General features: G+C 36.7%; 1 protein-coding gene across 1 annotated transcript; it reads right to left on the bottom strand.

The window, feature by feature from the left end:
• Window positions 1–5,217: 5,217 nt before the first annotated feature.
• On the bottom strand, window positions 5,218–16,898 carry LOC119191154 (E3 ubiquitin-protein ligase MYCBP2-like; the record flags this gene model as incomplete). The annotated part of the gene is made up of 14 exons (XM_037445043.1): window positions 5,218–5,812; window positions 6,031–6,139; window positions 6,381–6,539; window positions 6,923–7,123; window positions 7,324–7,431; window positions 9,756–9,953; window positions 10,207–10,485; window positions 10,674–10,860; window positions 11,469–11,641; window positions 11,845–12,052; window positions 12,826–12,929; window positions 13,212–13,325; window positions 13,770–13,946; window positions 16,800–16,898. Coding segments are annotated over 14 exons (2,238 nt in total), but the record flags the coding sequence as incomplete, so codon positions are not given.
• Between the last annotated feature and the right edge of the window lie 10 nt (window positions 16,899–16,908).

The following is a 16,908-nucleotide window of genomic DNA, read 5'->3' as shown; positions in this document are numbered from 1 at the left end:
CGTTGGATAGCCCTTTGTTCGTGGAGTGCTATAGGCTATATATCATCACGCTATACCCAATAGGAGCGGAGCAGTAATGGCTAATCTCAGGAACTACCGGTCCAAACTGAAAAATTATTTTTGCGTTGGATAGCCCTTTATTCGTGTAGTGCTATAGGCTATATATCATCACGCTATGACAAATAGGAGCGGAGCAGTAATGACTAATCTCAGGAACTACCGGTTCGAACTGAAAAATTATTTTTGTGTTGGATAGCTCTTTATTCGTGTAGTGCTATAGGCTATATATCATCACGCTATGACCAATACGAGCGGGCAGTTATGGCTAATCTCAGGAACTACCGGTTCAAACTGAAAAAATATTTTTGTGTTGGATAGTTTTTTGTTCGTGGAGTACTATGGGCTATATATCATCACGCTATGACCAATACGAGCGGGCAGTAATGGCTAATCTCAGGAACTACCGGTTCAAACTGAAAAAATATTTTTGTGTTGGATAGTTCTTTGTTCGTGGAGTACTATGGGCTATATATCATCACGCTATGACCAATAGGAGCGGAGCAGTAATGGCTAATCTCAGGAACTATCAGATCGAACTGAAAAAAATATTTTTGTGTTGGATAGCACTCTGTTTTTGAAATGCTATAGGGTATATATCATCAAGCTATGACCAATGGGAGCGAAGCAGTAATGAAACATGTTGCAAAAACGGAGAAAATTGATTAGTTTTGAGGGCTTCCGTTGCGTGCGCTGCGTAAACAGTTAAAGTTATGCAACAATGATGTATGACGGGATTGTTCCTCTTAAAAAGTTCTACAAAAATATATTATAAAACAAAGTCCCCCGCTGCATCCGACTGTCTGAACGTGTTAAACTCAAAAACTACCCAACATATTAAGATGAAATTTGTTATGGAGACAGTTTGAGATCCTGGGAAGAACATAGGCTCCCGGGAAAATATATAGCGTATAACGGAATACTTTAGCCCGAAAAACTTTCTAACGCGGGCGGAGCCGCGGGCAAAAGCTAGTTATAGATATAATTTTCGAAACCGTGTTTAATACTTCTTCCGCATAAGTGCCATCTAGTAGTTCTCATAAACAACTTTGAATATGTTTTTTTTTATTTGACTACGTTTGTTAGCCTGGCAAGGGTCGGCTTATACAAAATACAAACACACCGGACTTTTGGTGAATGCTTTAGGCGCTCGCAACCCTTGAAAATTATATGTGTGCATGGGTATGTGTAGGATATATGTACAAAATATCGATTTTCTTCTTTAGCTGCCATAGTCCCAGTATTTACACCGATATTACTTGTGATGAAGTAAAATAGACATATAAAACTTTTTAGCATAATATATTGTTCTCGCATGTAGCAAAATTTAGTCTAAAAGTATTTTGCACATAATTAAGTATAATAAATTTAATTTTATGTGACTTTCCATAATAAATTACTTGATTTTTTTTAATCCATAATTATGTGCTAACAAACAAATGTTGACTTTTACATACATACATACATAGTATCATGCCTTTATCCCATAGGGGTAGGGGGAGACTATAGATTGCCACTTTGCAGGTCCTGGCATAATTCTCGCGCTTCCTCAACCTTCATTAATCCTTTCATGCATTCCCTCCGGTTCCGGGTACTTTTGACCTGGCCTTTACTGAGAATGTCAGATATCTGACATTTGAAGGTTCGGTGCGGTCGACCCCTCGGTAGGGGGCTGAGGTACGGGGGAAGAGCCGGTGGCTCTTCCTTCCACATTCGCCTTATAAAGCCTCTTTGTCAGTCTCTTATCATTCATCCTCTCCAAATGCCTAAACCACCTTAGCATACCATTCTCAATTTTTGTAACTACATCCTCTGTCACTCCACATATATATGACCGTAGTATTCCGCACTCTATCATTCATAGTCACCCCACACATACTTCTTAACGCTCTCATTTCCACTGCTTTAATTTTACTTTCATGCTTTTTCTGCCATACCCAACTTTCACTACCATACATGAGAGTGAGCAATAACACTCCTCTATATATAGCCAGTCGTGCCTTTTTGGACACTTTGCAGCTACCCATAAAGGTGTGCAGCGCCCCATTCACCCGATTCCCTGCACTCACACGTCTATCTATATCACTATCAACTATCATTGACTTTTATCCTTTAATAATTCCTCCTATGCACATCGGACTGCATAATCATCTTAAATATTTGTAACTTCAAAGTATTCGTTCAACTTGGGACCAAAATGTCAAAGTGACCAAGTCAGTACGTGGGATAGTAACAGTTGGTAGGAAATAATATACAACATTTTTTCTCTTAAGCTTTATTGTAAAACACCTTAACTACTAATTTATAAACTACATATCTATGTTGTGGAGTGGTGACTACTGGGTGCATCAAGTAACACATCTTACGGTAAGTATCAGTGGTTCCGTAAACGACACCAGACATATTATTTATTTCATTAAAGAGATGTAGAATCTCTTGTAAATATTTAAAGTACATCTTAGATAAAGTTAGAGTTAAATTAAACACTATCTACTGCAAATGTCATGTATATTTTAACCGTCCGCCGAAACATTAATTTGGTTAACATTGTAAAATCATCAAAATTATACAATTTATCATAAACTATCTAGTATAATAGATTTATCTTGCGTCTACGTGTAATTTGTACCAGTAGTTATACCAGTATTTATTTCGATTGTATCTCAAGAGGTTTTATAAACCATAAAATATTTTTATTTCGAAGAATATTTGTAATTCTAATAATCGATCAATTGTACGAATCATACATGAAAAAACAAGAGTTATAACAGAGTTTAACACACGTAATAAATTATTTATTAACTCTAAATGGAAAATGGCTACGAAGCCACAGGAAGAAACACAGAAACTGATAAATAATTAAAATGCCTACGAGCACTATTTATATTCTCTCATCCCTAGGCCGTGTGCCACCATAGGTTTTATTATTATTATTATTTTTATTAAATGATGTACCTCAACGTAATCCACCAATTTACAAACATTTACAAAAACAAAATAACTATTACATTGCACATTATAATGATTATTTAAACATAAAAAACTTAATCGTAGAATATTGACAATTCGTTTATACGAGTATTATATACACTAAGTAGCACTTAATCAGTGAGGAACATAAAGTAATCAATTACATAATATTATATTGTTTCTATTGTATAGGGGGTTATCATAGACCGTTGCGTCCCCAGAATTATATCACCAGTGTCATCATCATCTGTTTAAATATATTTTGAAATCCATTAAAATGATTAATATGAAAAAAAAAATAAAACAATTATTTAACTGTAAGCATAGCAATGTTAAGCTGTAAAATATATGCCATATCATATATGAATACAAATTATAGATAATATGACAAATAAGTGTATTGGGCTCACACACGGTTAGTCTTCACCTAAAATGTTGTCATAATATAAAGTAATTCGCAACTAACACGACGCATCGCCAATCTTCGGTTATAATCTCAATAAGGAAGACAAGAAATTCAAGTAGTCAAAAAATATGACTCAGGCTCAGTGCCATTACCGATAACTTATGCAGAAGACATTTGTAACGTATAAAGACATCGAATCTGAACTGGGCCAATCAGTAGATTGCCACCTACTAAACAATTCAACATAATGTTCCGAGTTATGAATTTAAAACGACTTTAGAAATTGCAGTTGATTTTGAATGGTATGTAATTAAGAAAATTGTCGACGCACCGGTTCACATTTATTACTGAAGATTAAATATAAGTTGATTGTCATGTAATACTACGGAAACGCTTAGAGAAACAGCTGAATACTCTGTAATACTACGTTATGATTTGAATAATCTATTTAGACATCAAACATCGATTACTGAGACATCGAAATTCTACTGTGACACCACATACATTGACATTAAAACAGATAAACAGCTTATGCATAATAAATGTATGATTATAATAAGTATTTACGGCTTCATCGTCTATATAGCGCGGGGGACAACGCTCGATCTCAATGTGGGCAAGCGTTGCGAGCAACACTGCTGTCATAGCCTGTGTACAGACGCACTCAATTACTGTCTCTAATATATATATTATATACTTTTTCAAATAGTTGCTAACAAAATGACACCAAAGTCATGTTCAAATGAATTGCCAACTCCAAATATGCAATGGAATGCAGTGCTTGAAACTCAATGCGTAAATTAATATATTATATCAATGTTAATATAGGGAAGAATAAAGTAACTTGAAGAAATATTTACGTAAATTTAACATTTCATATGAATAGTGTATAGAAAAATATGTTACTAATATACTATGTGTCCTGCGTAATCAATTGTTAAATTATAGAAGATGACTCGTATTGTTCTGACTTTTCGAAAAACGGCGCTGAGAAATGTCTTAATTAGAATGATAGATATTAGAAGGAGACGTCACGGCGAGGCTTCAGAGGATATTGTGTCAATTGACCATTACAAACCATCTTACAATTACAATCGATGTGCACTTATCTCTTGCGCATTAAATGGCTGGTGTGGTGCGACGAGGCAAACTCTTCGTATTACTCTCGAGGCACATTGATTATGAACTTACAATATCGATCGTTAGCTACGGCAAATTTCATTCCTACTTTTTTTACATAACAATTCGGGATGTACTGCTTAATCCATCTCTTACATTATTAATTATCTTAACTTTATCAATTCTCAATTTCCCTCTTATATTAAAATATCACAGTACCCTAAAATACAGAGGTCACATTGACAGATGTTTTATATAAATTCAGAATTAAAAGTTGTGATAAAGCAGTACAGCAAATAAGAATGATAATAATGGACTGGAAGAATATTTATAAAGTTCCTATACGTAATGCGACCGCCGAATCAAGAGTACTGCTTGCATTAACTTACACCAACTACTATCAAGTATTTGCTGATATCTTACACAATTCCATCGTTTTTTTCGCACATTTTTAAAGTTTGGAGGTATTGTCGAAACTATGAACAGTAATGATTAAACAACGCTCTCTTTCTTTCAAACGATGCCAGCGTCCAAACTCATTACTTACTTGTTAAACATTTTAAACCGTAAAATAGCTAGAAATAAATTAATTATTAGTATACTCAATCAGTCGATTTCAGTTGGGTTACAGTTTAAGCAGACAAAGCTGAAGGGCGTTGCTAAAGGTCAAGTCGAGTCGGCCCTAGCTAGGGCTGCCATTATAGAAAAATTATACAAATGCGCAAGACTTGCACGATTTGGATTGTTTGGCTGATACCATATCGATAATAAAGACAGTCAAACCAAGTCGACATGATGGTATAATATGACAATGATTTTTCGATGGATTTTGTTATAATTGCCTTTGGACGTCTACAAGGTACCAAGCACTTGCAGTATAATTCATCGAGTAGGAATTAATCTATATTGCCGTCTAAACATCATCAAACAACTAGTTTACATACCAAACAGCTGGCGAGTGGGCACGGATATGCACGTACATATTGCACTAAACGCAACGCAAACCCTTCAACTATCCATATGGTCGTGTATGGCTTGTTGATACAGTTGCTGATATACAAATTTATGAACATGTCTTTTTCCACTTTTTCTTGTCTTTCTGGTGCCCTCGGTTCGTTGGTAAGAGATGTGAATTGGTTTAGAAGGCGTGTGCATGCCGACACACGCCGCAGCCGAGCGCGAACTCCTCACCGGTGGGCGGGTGGTGTATATGCAGCGGACACTCCTCTGACGTGCCGGGAAGCTGCTCGCCTTTGGGACCTGAAAAGTATATTAGCCCTTAGACATTTATGTCACGATGAACAACGGATTAGCCTTGAGGACTAATACCAGTTTTCTTGATTAATTAAAACATCTGAATAAATATGATATTATTGTGTCATGTTTTTGTGTATTATATTTATTCGACTTTAATTTACTACAAGAATCTGACTTGATCAATGGAGTATTTAAATAAATAAAGTGATTTGTACACGAACCTGCTGGACATTGCGGCAACAGATGACGCGGTATGTTCGTGACGCGTTGGAAGTCGTCGTGGCAGGCGTTGCAGAAGTGTGATGTACCAAAACAGAAGAACACTGCCACCTAATACAAAAATTATATTACACATAATCACTCAGATCAATTATTTAATATTCTTTCATTCGTCCTGCTTTGAAACGTGTTTTATAACTAAAAACATTTTTTTTTTACAATAATGGTAATATGCAAATCCCAGGATAACATTATTTTTGGGTTTAAATCTGCTAACAATTATTATATTAAGTTTATAAGTAGGTAGAGCAGGAGAAGCAGTATACATATAAATAAGAGCGGCAGTAGTTACCGAGCAGCAGTAGCGGCACTTGTACTCGAGGAAGTCGGCGCCGTGCTTGGGGCAGGTGCGCGCGCCGGCCACGTCGCTGCACGCGCCGCACACCAGCTCTGCCGGCTCCCACCACCCACTGTTCTCCGCTTCGCATCGCGCCAGACCCCCGAAGTATGCCTTAACAATAAACATTGCCCATGTCAACCTTGTCAAGACTCCTTGAATGTTACATATATTAAATCACAAACTGCTAGCATATAGATAGGATCTTGATTAACCTCTTGACAAAAATTTTAGAATACATACTATCAATCTTAATTTGCCTCTAATTGACACTTACGCGGTGTTGTATTATTCCCGACCCAATTTATACCGATTCTTTCATTCTTTTTTCGCAGAAAAGTGCACAGTGGGTTCTTATTTGGGGAAGGTACGTACGCCCGAATGAACTACGTACTCCTAAGGTAAAGTCTTCATAGTCTAACTATAAAATTAACAATATGCTATAAAAAAAAAACAAGACGGCAACGAGACTATAATAATAAAATGACTCCACTTACCTTTCCACATTTATGGCAGACATAGTAGGCGTATCTCTCCATGGCGTAGTTGGCCGGCTCCGGCAGTGGGCCGCCCTTGGCGGTGCCGGGCGCGGCGAGTCCCTCGTACTCGAGCCGCATGAGCGCCTTGCGTTTCACCTCCTCGCGCAGTCTGCGTATCGGCGCTAACGGTTCCTCCAATATCCAGTGATTCATATCCTCCTACAAATAAAACCAGCTTAGGCTCATGGACGATTTTATTCAACTAATAGACGTTTAAATTTGTGTTCCCAAAACGAATAAGCAAGCGAATAAGCAATCTTTAGCCAATTTTATGACCCAGGAAAGCGAGGAAAATAAATACAACTTTAACGGATATTTGAAATGAAATAAAACTATTTTAAAAATAAATTTTGTTTTACCTTACAAATGGGACACTGCGAAAAGGAAAAGGTAATTCTGGGGCCTATCCACTTGTTTGCGAGGACCTTTTTGCAGCAGTGCAGATGGAATACATGCCCGCAAGTCAACTGTAAACAAATTCACCAGTATTATGTAATTATATATAAAAAAACTAACCAACTTTAATTAAAATAAAACTATTTTGCGCATTTTATCGCGGTTTTTATATTGTAATTTTCTCCCATTAATTAGTTTACAATACGACATACCTACACTTGGATCCATCATGTGTATGCAACAGTCACAATATCATCGTTGTAGGTATAATAATTTAATAAGAGTATTATTAAGCTAATTTGAAAGCATAACAAACGTGAAAATTTGTTAGTGCCGTGATTAAAATATAATTACGATTTATATAAGTCTGTTTAATTCTACTAAACTATTATGCAAATATATCAAATTAGAATACATATTTTGAAATTATAAAAGAGGAAATATTTTATGAGACGGGCATATGTAGTAAAGTTAATATTATGTTCGATAAGGGCGCCTTGCGCTATGTACGGCTGTATTGCATATTTTATAATTTATATTTTACTAGTTTTTCTTATAGATAACATTGAAAAGTAAAAAAACATTTGCGAGTTATCGACAGGAGAGATGCAGAAGAAAATTAATATTCACGCGTTCTAAACTGGAAATAGTAAGAATGAATAAGGATCGGGTGCACATTGCACACAGAATACTTGTTCGCCAACGCCATCATGACGCTCATGTCGACGCTCACCTTTGATCACTGCATCAAAAAACATCAACGAACTGCTCCGAAATATGCACATTGACAAGAAACAAGAAACCCCGCTTTAGCGTTTATAAAGATTTTAAAGGCGTCTAATACGGTTCGGCAGAGTGAGCGATGACCCAGTAGACAAACATAGCGACATTGTCGGCAGCGTCCTACACTTGGCCGAAAAGCAAAACAACACATTTAGATTATTTGTAATAAAATACGAGTTAAATCTTATAACTTATTTTTGGGATTATTTGTGAGTTGGCAAATTTTTCCATATCTGAGTCCTATTTGTATTATCAGAACAAATCATTATAATATAAATATGAATCCATAGAAATCGTTTTTTATGGATAATCATTAAAAACTTATATTCAGTACTTTATTCGACTCGCACATATATTGCATCTCGTAAAAAAAAACGGACATAAGAAATTGTAATAAGTATTTGATTTATTGAATATTACTGAAAATCCAATCTATGAATGGAGTGACCGGAGTTATTATTCCGACGCTGTGCGACCGCTGATGATCCTGAAGGAAACAGTCCGGCTCAAATCCCATGGACATGATCCCCACGACGCCGCTCGGATGAACAACAGGCCCGCCGGAGTCTCCCGGGCAGGTGGTGCCGTGGGTGCCGCACATGCGCGCCAGACACATCGCCACAAACCGAACAGATTCCCTCGGGCACCGTACGACTACAGTTTTCAACGATTGTAGGACTTCAGGCTCTCCGAGAAGATATCCATTCCCAAACGAAAAGTTTGCATAACCGTATCCAACTACCTCTACTTGGTGTCCCGTCAACGAGCCGAAGTCAACGGAGCTCAGGCGCGCTTCCGCACTCACATATATCGGATCACTGTTCACTAATCCTATATCGTTACGATGGCTACTGAGGTGGTAGGTGGGATGTATAATGCAGCGTACAATATTAATTGAAATATTCTGTTTGCCGTGTGTCAACACACCTACAGCTATTGATCCAGTTCCTTCGTGTGGTAGGTAATCCTTTACATGTCGCATGTATGTTACACAGTGTGCGGCGGTCAAACACCATGATTTTGTAAGCACAGAGCATGCGCAAAAATAATTCACGTCTAGTATGTCATCAATTTTGTCTTCGAACACTTCTTTCACTCCCATCTTTAAGACGTAATCGATTTCTTTGTCTCCAGCGTTTCCGCCGCCGAGTATACGTAATTGTTTTACAGCTGAAATGGAGCCCAAGTAGAATAGAAATACTAAATACATGGCTAGAGCAGTTATTTCTTTCTTGAATAAAATAAATCAGTTTTATAGCCGCTATTCGTTTGCGTAAACCTACGACTGAGGTAAGTATAGAAATATTGAAGTTATAATCTTATAGTCTGAATCAAGAACACGATATCTATATTTGTAATTATGAGGAAAGTATCGTCCATGTTTTTAAGTAATCGTACTAATATTGTAATTGCATAAAATTATGAACATGTTTGGATCTTAAGAGTAAACGGCGAAAGCGTTAGAACGAATTTGGATGAAGGTATAGGCTTCTTTTATAATCAGATAAAGTACAGTGAAATTAAAATTTGTGATAAGGACATTCACGCGAGGCTGTTATTGTTTATTGTTATCGTATATTTTGAGTAATATTATACAAAAGTAATGTGGTACTTGTATAGCTGGCGCGGCCTGCAGCGGGTCCGTGAAGCATATCATGCACATGTCGTCGGCATCCTGGCGCAGCGGCGCGGCGTCGTCGGCGGGCGCGGCGCACCCGTGCAGGCACGGCAGGCACGCGCGCTCGCTGCGCACGCCGCCGCACGTGTGCCCGCACGGCAGCACGCGAGTGCACGCTTCGCGACCGTGCTCCTGTAATACAACTAAATCTTTGCAATACTTATAACATAATATCTTACCAACATAGATAAAACCCACTCGACCTATACAATATGTTCAAGTCATTTCCTTTTTTATACTATAATATTTTAACGTATCTATAATATCACAACGTGCAGGCGAAAATCGGGTGCTCTAGTTGCAACGCTGCCTAACCTTTTTGGGGGTACTGGCGTAATGTATGTATATTTTTGTTTTAGAGAAGTAAACATAACAGGATGCCCACCTGGCACTGATGATCGGAACAAACATTGCCGATGGCAAGTAGTCCTGTACTTCCACGCGCACCGCAGAATCTGCAGACGCCAGCAAATCCAGGAAGACCGCTAGGTAGTGTCGGAGGATCCCCAGAGCCGCTTCCCTCGCATACATTGTCGATAGTTCTAAACTCCGCCAGCGCCTTCAAAGTGCGCCTGTCCACCAGCAATAATAGCCAAAATAGCTTCGCCCGGCCGCAACCCTCGTGGATGTCAATACGAATGGCACCCTCTTCTTCTTTGCAAATCTTTTACATAAAAAATAATATGCCCCATGTTATATTACATGTACTCGTTTACATTTAATTTAATATAAAAAAATCAATACGTCCAACACAACTGTAATATTATTATCGTCACACTAATGTAAGTATTCCAAAGTTCCAGTGAATCTACAAGGCAGCTGTGATAGCCTAATTAGCTAACGAATACTAACCTGTCGATGATGCATCCTGGCGTTCCTGTTGAGGTGCAGGAAACGGTCGCACTCGGCGCACAGCGGTCCGCACGACCGACAGTCGATGACCGCCTGCGTGGAGCCATCGTCGTGATTGGCGCAGTGAGGCCGGCATTCGGCCGAGTCACGGCCGCGGGCTTCACGCCCTTCACCCGTATTGTTCACCCTGGTACATTTATACAAAATTGTTATAAATAAAAATCAAACGAATTCTTAGTGTGGTATATTTTTATAAGTACATAAAATCAGTCTGCGCCTAGTGCAGTCGACAATAAACAGCTTAAACTGAACCACAGTCGTTTGAACTCGTCTACTCATTAAACCATTAGATTATTATTATATAAAATACGACGCAGCCTAGGGCATGCGCGCGGCGCTCAGTTTAACATTGAAAATTAAATAAAGAAAAATAAAAGAACAATAGTTAAAACGAAACATTATTGATTATTAAGAAAGAAAATACTTTGAAAGAATGAAAACTCAAGAAAAGAAAATATGGAAAATACGTAGAAAATAATATGTCTTTTTTCCATAGAAAGTCTCAATAATATGCGTGTTATACACTTGTATGTAAACATTAGAAAATTGGGACTAAAAAGAAGGTGTAATAATATAGGCATTAAAATTTTATAGAATCATGGACCAACAAACATCATGGACTTATATAATAAATACAAAATATTATAAGAGAATCAATAATATTAATATGTATAAAATAAATAAATCCAATGTACGCGCGTATAATTTATAGTTTCAATGAAATAATGTACTAACATTTCCATGTGAGATTGCTCGCAGACACAAAGCGCTGCCAATGCCAGCCAGATGACGGGCGTGACGACGCAGCGCGCTGGCTGACGGTCAGGCTCCGACATCTGCGCCACTGCGGACACGTAATTTACTAGCGCCGTCCTCGTCTCCATACCCCATGCGCTTGACACTTTGCCCTGAAATTTGTCAAATCCACATAGGTATTATTATTCTTGATCCGAGCAAACAAGCAACGAATTATATAAAGAAGGTCACTAACATCCGAGTTGTTGCGACGTACTCAGTAGTAAATATAAATAGATATGTCTGCCCGAAACACGTAACAGCGTGCGACGAGTACTTAGTCAAAGTTCATAATATTATTATTATGTAACCATACCTCAGCCATATCGCTCAACAGTTTAGCAACCAAATGAGCATGTTTCTTAGTGGTGATCCCCCGCATAAACCACGTGGCAAGTGCCGTGGGGATCACGCTGCCCCCCATCGTAATTATGCCGGGGGGAGCTCCTCCCGCTCCTTTAACTTTCACTTGCACCGTGATCGCTTTGGCCAGGTAGCACACCAAGTGATCCAACAGCGTTACCCTGATGGCATATCATGATAATATAATTATCGAATGAGATCTAGTAATCAGAATAAGGCCTATGAAAATCCACCAAACAGAACTTTTCAAAATGTAATGCATACGTAGGTGGTGTATGTGTAGGTAAGCAGGCATGGTGGTAGGATATGTTTTATATCCGCTCGGATAGTGACCACCGTACACAAGGTGGCAGGTGTGGCGCGTGTAAGTGTGTCGTGTTCAAGGATCAGCCTGCGTACATCCGGTTCCAACACGCCGACATATTTGTGTCAACAGCCGAGGGGTAATCATCTCTCATCGGTCAACATTTTGATAGACCCCACACCACTAACCATCAGGTGAATTGAGGACGCTTTGACTTTTGTACAAATCAACAACAATAAAATTTTGTACAAATCTATATACCTAAATAAAGACGAAGCACCGATATGTTTATACACGCATACTGCCTGCACCTGCTGACTGCACCAACTTGGATAAATCTATTTATTATTATCATGAGAAGGTTTATATGAAAAAAAAAATAATAGCAAATATTTAAAAATCTCAGAAAAGTGAGACATATGAGACAGAAGACTGAGAATTGTGTTTAATAAATTAACAAAACTCTGATAGAGTGACGTGCAGTTGTTCACTTAGTGTATACTCAAAAAGCAAAATATTTAAAAATACATATTTGACAGTATTGACGGCAAAAAATTATGGCGGTACAAACTTCGCCCGCCGGGTCAGCTAGCACTACAATGTACATTATTTTTACATGAGATCATTTACCTTGTTGTAGTATACCGTAAATCCACATCATTTGGTAAATTTATAGCCGAGAGCATTCTCTGAGGAGGTATCTCGGTGATTATTCGTCGAAGCAGAGATATTATCTGTGAATTATGATATTTTATTTATATTATATTCAGAACCGAGCGATTAACCACCGTTAAATTTTCAGAAATTACTGTATTCGTCTGTTACTGTATCCCTCCAGTAGTAAAGGAGGCCCGTGCCCAACAGTGGGACAGTATATAATACGGTGCTGATATTATTATTATATTACTGTATTCTAAGGCCAATATCAAATATATTCAATATTTTTTTATTAATAACTTCCTTATGCTTGAGAAGTATAACGGTTGTCGGCAGAGACATGGATCTTTAAAACTTACCTGTCGTTGGACTCGATCACTGCCAGTGTGCAAAAGTCCCAATAAGTCCGCAATTAGTTCAGTTTGTTGCGCTAGATGCGTGCGGCCAACAGCACTTCCGCTTAGGGCTAATAACTGAAGGAAATATTTACGTAAATAATGTTATAAAAACCATATTAGCCAATTATTATAATTATTGTCGTTTTGTATTATGTTTTCTAATCGAGGCTTCACCTCGTTAAGCTGGTACGAGTATAGTGAAAAGAGAAAATGTTGTGCACTATGTTAGAAAGCGCTGAAATATTTTTTTAAATGTTTTATTAGAAATACGAGCAGTGTGCGGTGGTTTAGCATGACTGGATTCAATACGATGTTATACCAACACGTTAAATGTTAGCTATTATTCATTACACACTTTCCCTCGTACAGTAATCCCCGAATATACCACCACCAGACTTTACAAGTAACCTTAACGCTAATAGTTTAATATAAAATATCTCTCCAGTCTTTTTATTGAAATCCTAGGATTTTTATATTTTGGAAATAATTCTAGCGTATAATGACGTGAGATGATCGTACGAGTGACAGCATTTCAAAGCAATAATTATCTTGCTGGTGAGTCGGCTGTTTAATAGAGTTAGAAGAACGGTCTTCGCCTTCCCGCTCGGCTGCGTCTGCGCACAACAGTGCAGTTTCCCAGTCGTCGCGCACGCGAGCCGCTTCCAGACCGATCGCACATACTATGTGAGACATGACCTGGTAACCAATATTCAATGTTTAGTTATGATGCTAAAGAAATACCTTATGAGAATCAGAAATAACATAAGCATTGCACAACATATTGTATTATTTATTTTTCCTCTCGTTGGCATTTAACAATTAGACATATTGTCTAATGTATTCGAGTGTCCAGTATTCTTAGTAAATTTATCTTACTCAGAATACTCTTCTACTATTATCGATTAAATTCGTTCTTAACTGAAAAAAACTGCATTAAAAGTTGTCCATAAATTTTGAGTCTGCGATACCACAAATGCGATACAAACAAACAAATAAAAGATATAAGGTCATGTGAGGCCTTAGTTATAAATAATCCTTGTATTCATCTGCCATACTTAAATAATATTTTATCTTCCTTCCACCTGAGCACATACGAGTATTTGAGCAATACGCGGCCATAAGTCTAATTATTCAAGTAAAATTGGCATAAAAAAACGACTACCTGAGTTAAAGATTTTGGAGAAAATCTACCCCCCCCCCCTCCCCCAACTTCCAACAAATAAGAAAGCAATAATAATAAATGTTTTCCATTATTTCTGTTATTATTCCTTTTAGAGTTCAGGTTAGGTTTTATTCTAAAGACGTCTACCTAATAGAGAGCTTTTTTTTAAATATTGAGTTGAATCGAATGTTTGTTATCGAATGTAATCGAAAGTTTGAAATTTGACTTGTTGCAAATAAACAAAATAGCCGGTAAAAACAGCAGAATACTAGACTTTTGGAACTTTGAAGTTTTTTGTCTCAAATTCAAAAAGTAACATGATTATGATATGAAATAGATATTTTTTCGTTCTTGGTCCACAGGGTGCCTCGGGAGTAAGAGTACTGACCTGTAAATACTTATTTAATCGAATGCAGAGTTTAATGTGAAGAATTTAGAAGATAAATTTAATTTATTGGAAATCAACTAATATATCGTGTAAAAATTGTACATCAAATGAAATGAAGAGTTTAAAATCCTAAATAGCATACTTCCAATAACAAATTAATCCAAATAACAAAAACCTGAGAGCTTGAAGATAATTTCCAAATGAAGTTGTAATGGCAATGCAAACAAAAATTACTTAATAAATGATGCCGACGCAGATACAAACATTTCTCAAAGTTGGTTATGTCACTTTATGATTACTTTCTGGCATTGTCGATATTTTCATTATGACAATAGTGAAGGCAAGGCCTGCAACAGTGCAATTGGCCCAACATCTACAAGTAAATGCTATATATTATAGGGGATAACTTCTAAGGACTTTAAAATTGATTGATGATTAATGTGCAAAAAGAAGTAAATCCAAATTTGGGTTTACATGCCAGAATAAAACTTTTTGGAAGTATTCTCCTCTTGGCATATAAATGGCCAGTGAAGAAATAAAGAGAGGAAAACTATGGATTTAAAAAATAACTCGGAATCCAGAAACGATTTCGCAAAGAAACTGGTTTATTAGTAGATTTAAGGAAGGGAAATTTTGGCAATGCCAATATTACCAATAGCCCTAAACCAAAATTTTCTAATTTGATATGGAATTCTGATATAACTAATGGGTATTGCTTATGATAGTTTAAATAAAGTTTATTCTTGAAGCGTTATTTTTGATCTAGGAGAATATTCTTTAGACACAGCACTTTTATACTCTTGGCACCCAATGAGTCCAACAATGCTCAAGGTAATTAATTATTCATGGTGCTGTTATTATAAAAAAACACGTTATTGCCCACTGGGCAGCTTTTAGAAGAGACCGCAGAAGCAAGCAATAAACATTTTAGGTGGCACCTATAAGTCATTGCGCCTAAATTTTCTAGAGAAAATTGTGACAATGACATTTTTAATGGACTTGTCCTAATATCAGACTTTCTTATAATTAGCAAGAAGAGCGTAATAAAAAAGGGTAAACTGCTATTTGCCAAAAACTACACATGCTAAAAAAAAAACAATTGCTACTCCTCTTGCCTGCGAAGCTCACTCTTACTATTGATTTTTCAGAGAGTGTCGAAAATAAGCATTATTTATTTTAATATTTCTTTGAATATAATAAATTTAACAAAAATCCTTTTTTTTTATTTTTGTAAATTATGTCCTTTAGAATTGACATGACTTATGAAATAATATTGGCCGCGTAAATTATTCAAATATCCGTACGTGCGACGTCAATTGTGACATATCATAGCAAGACAAACTAGTATAACTAAAGCTGATATTTGAAGTTTATTATTTATAAAATATATGCTGCTCAAAACAATTAGGGGAACAAAATATTGTTTTTTTTGTATTATTTAAACTATAAGTACATTTAAAACAATTTTTATGCAAATGGTTTTCTTGTAAATTTTTAATAATAACATTTAAAAATACTAATTTGGTATTTTTTCCGTCGGCGAGCTCGTCTATGTTTTATGTGATCAGTAATGAAAATTCAATGGTGTCACTTTGTTTTTAGGTGTCTATAAAATCCTGGCCGCTTTATTGAGAACTACTAAAAAAAACAAAAGAGCATCATCGCTCTGTTGTTTCTTAATTTCTTTGATAATACCTCTAATTTATTATTAGTAAGTAATATTATTTAGTATAATTTAGTAATAATTAGTGGTCAATTATAATAAAAACCTTAAGGAACAAAATACAGTTCTACTTTAAAGTTTCGTTCCCCTAATAATTGTTTTAAGCAGTATATATACATAAACTTATAACACTCTTCTTAAGTCAGGTTTAAATTAGCTTTTCATAAAATATACGAAATCTATTCTGTCGTCTTGTTAAAATATTATGATTCAAAATGATTTGTTTTTTTCTTTTTAAGGGACAGACTACTCGGTTTCTCGCGACCTTATATATACCTGACGTTGAAGGGATGTGAGCTTATGTCCCGCAAACAGAATACCGACAACATGCTCCCGCAGGTCGCTGTCGTCTCCCGCCACTAGATCGTCGCCAGCAGCGGCAGCC

The sequence above is a fragment of the Manduca sexta genome, unplaced genomic scaffold (assembly GCF_014839805.1).
Source record: "Manduca sexta isolate Smith_Timp_Sample1 unplaced genomic scaffold, JHU_Msex_v1.0 HiC_scaffold_1120, whole genome shotgun sequence".
Taxonomy (NCBI): domain Eukaryota; kingdom Metazoa; phylum Arthropoda; class Insecta; order Lepidoptera; family Sphingidae; genus Manduca; species Manduca sexta.
Note: the sequence above shows the minus strand (reverse complement) of the source record. Positions and strands in the feature narration are given on the sequence as shown.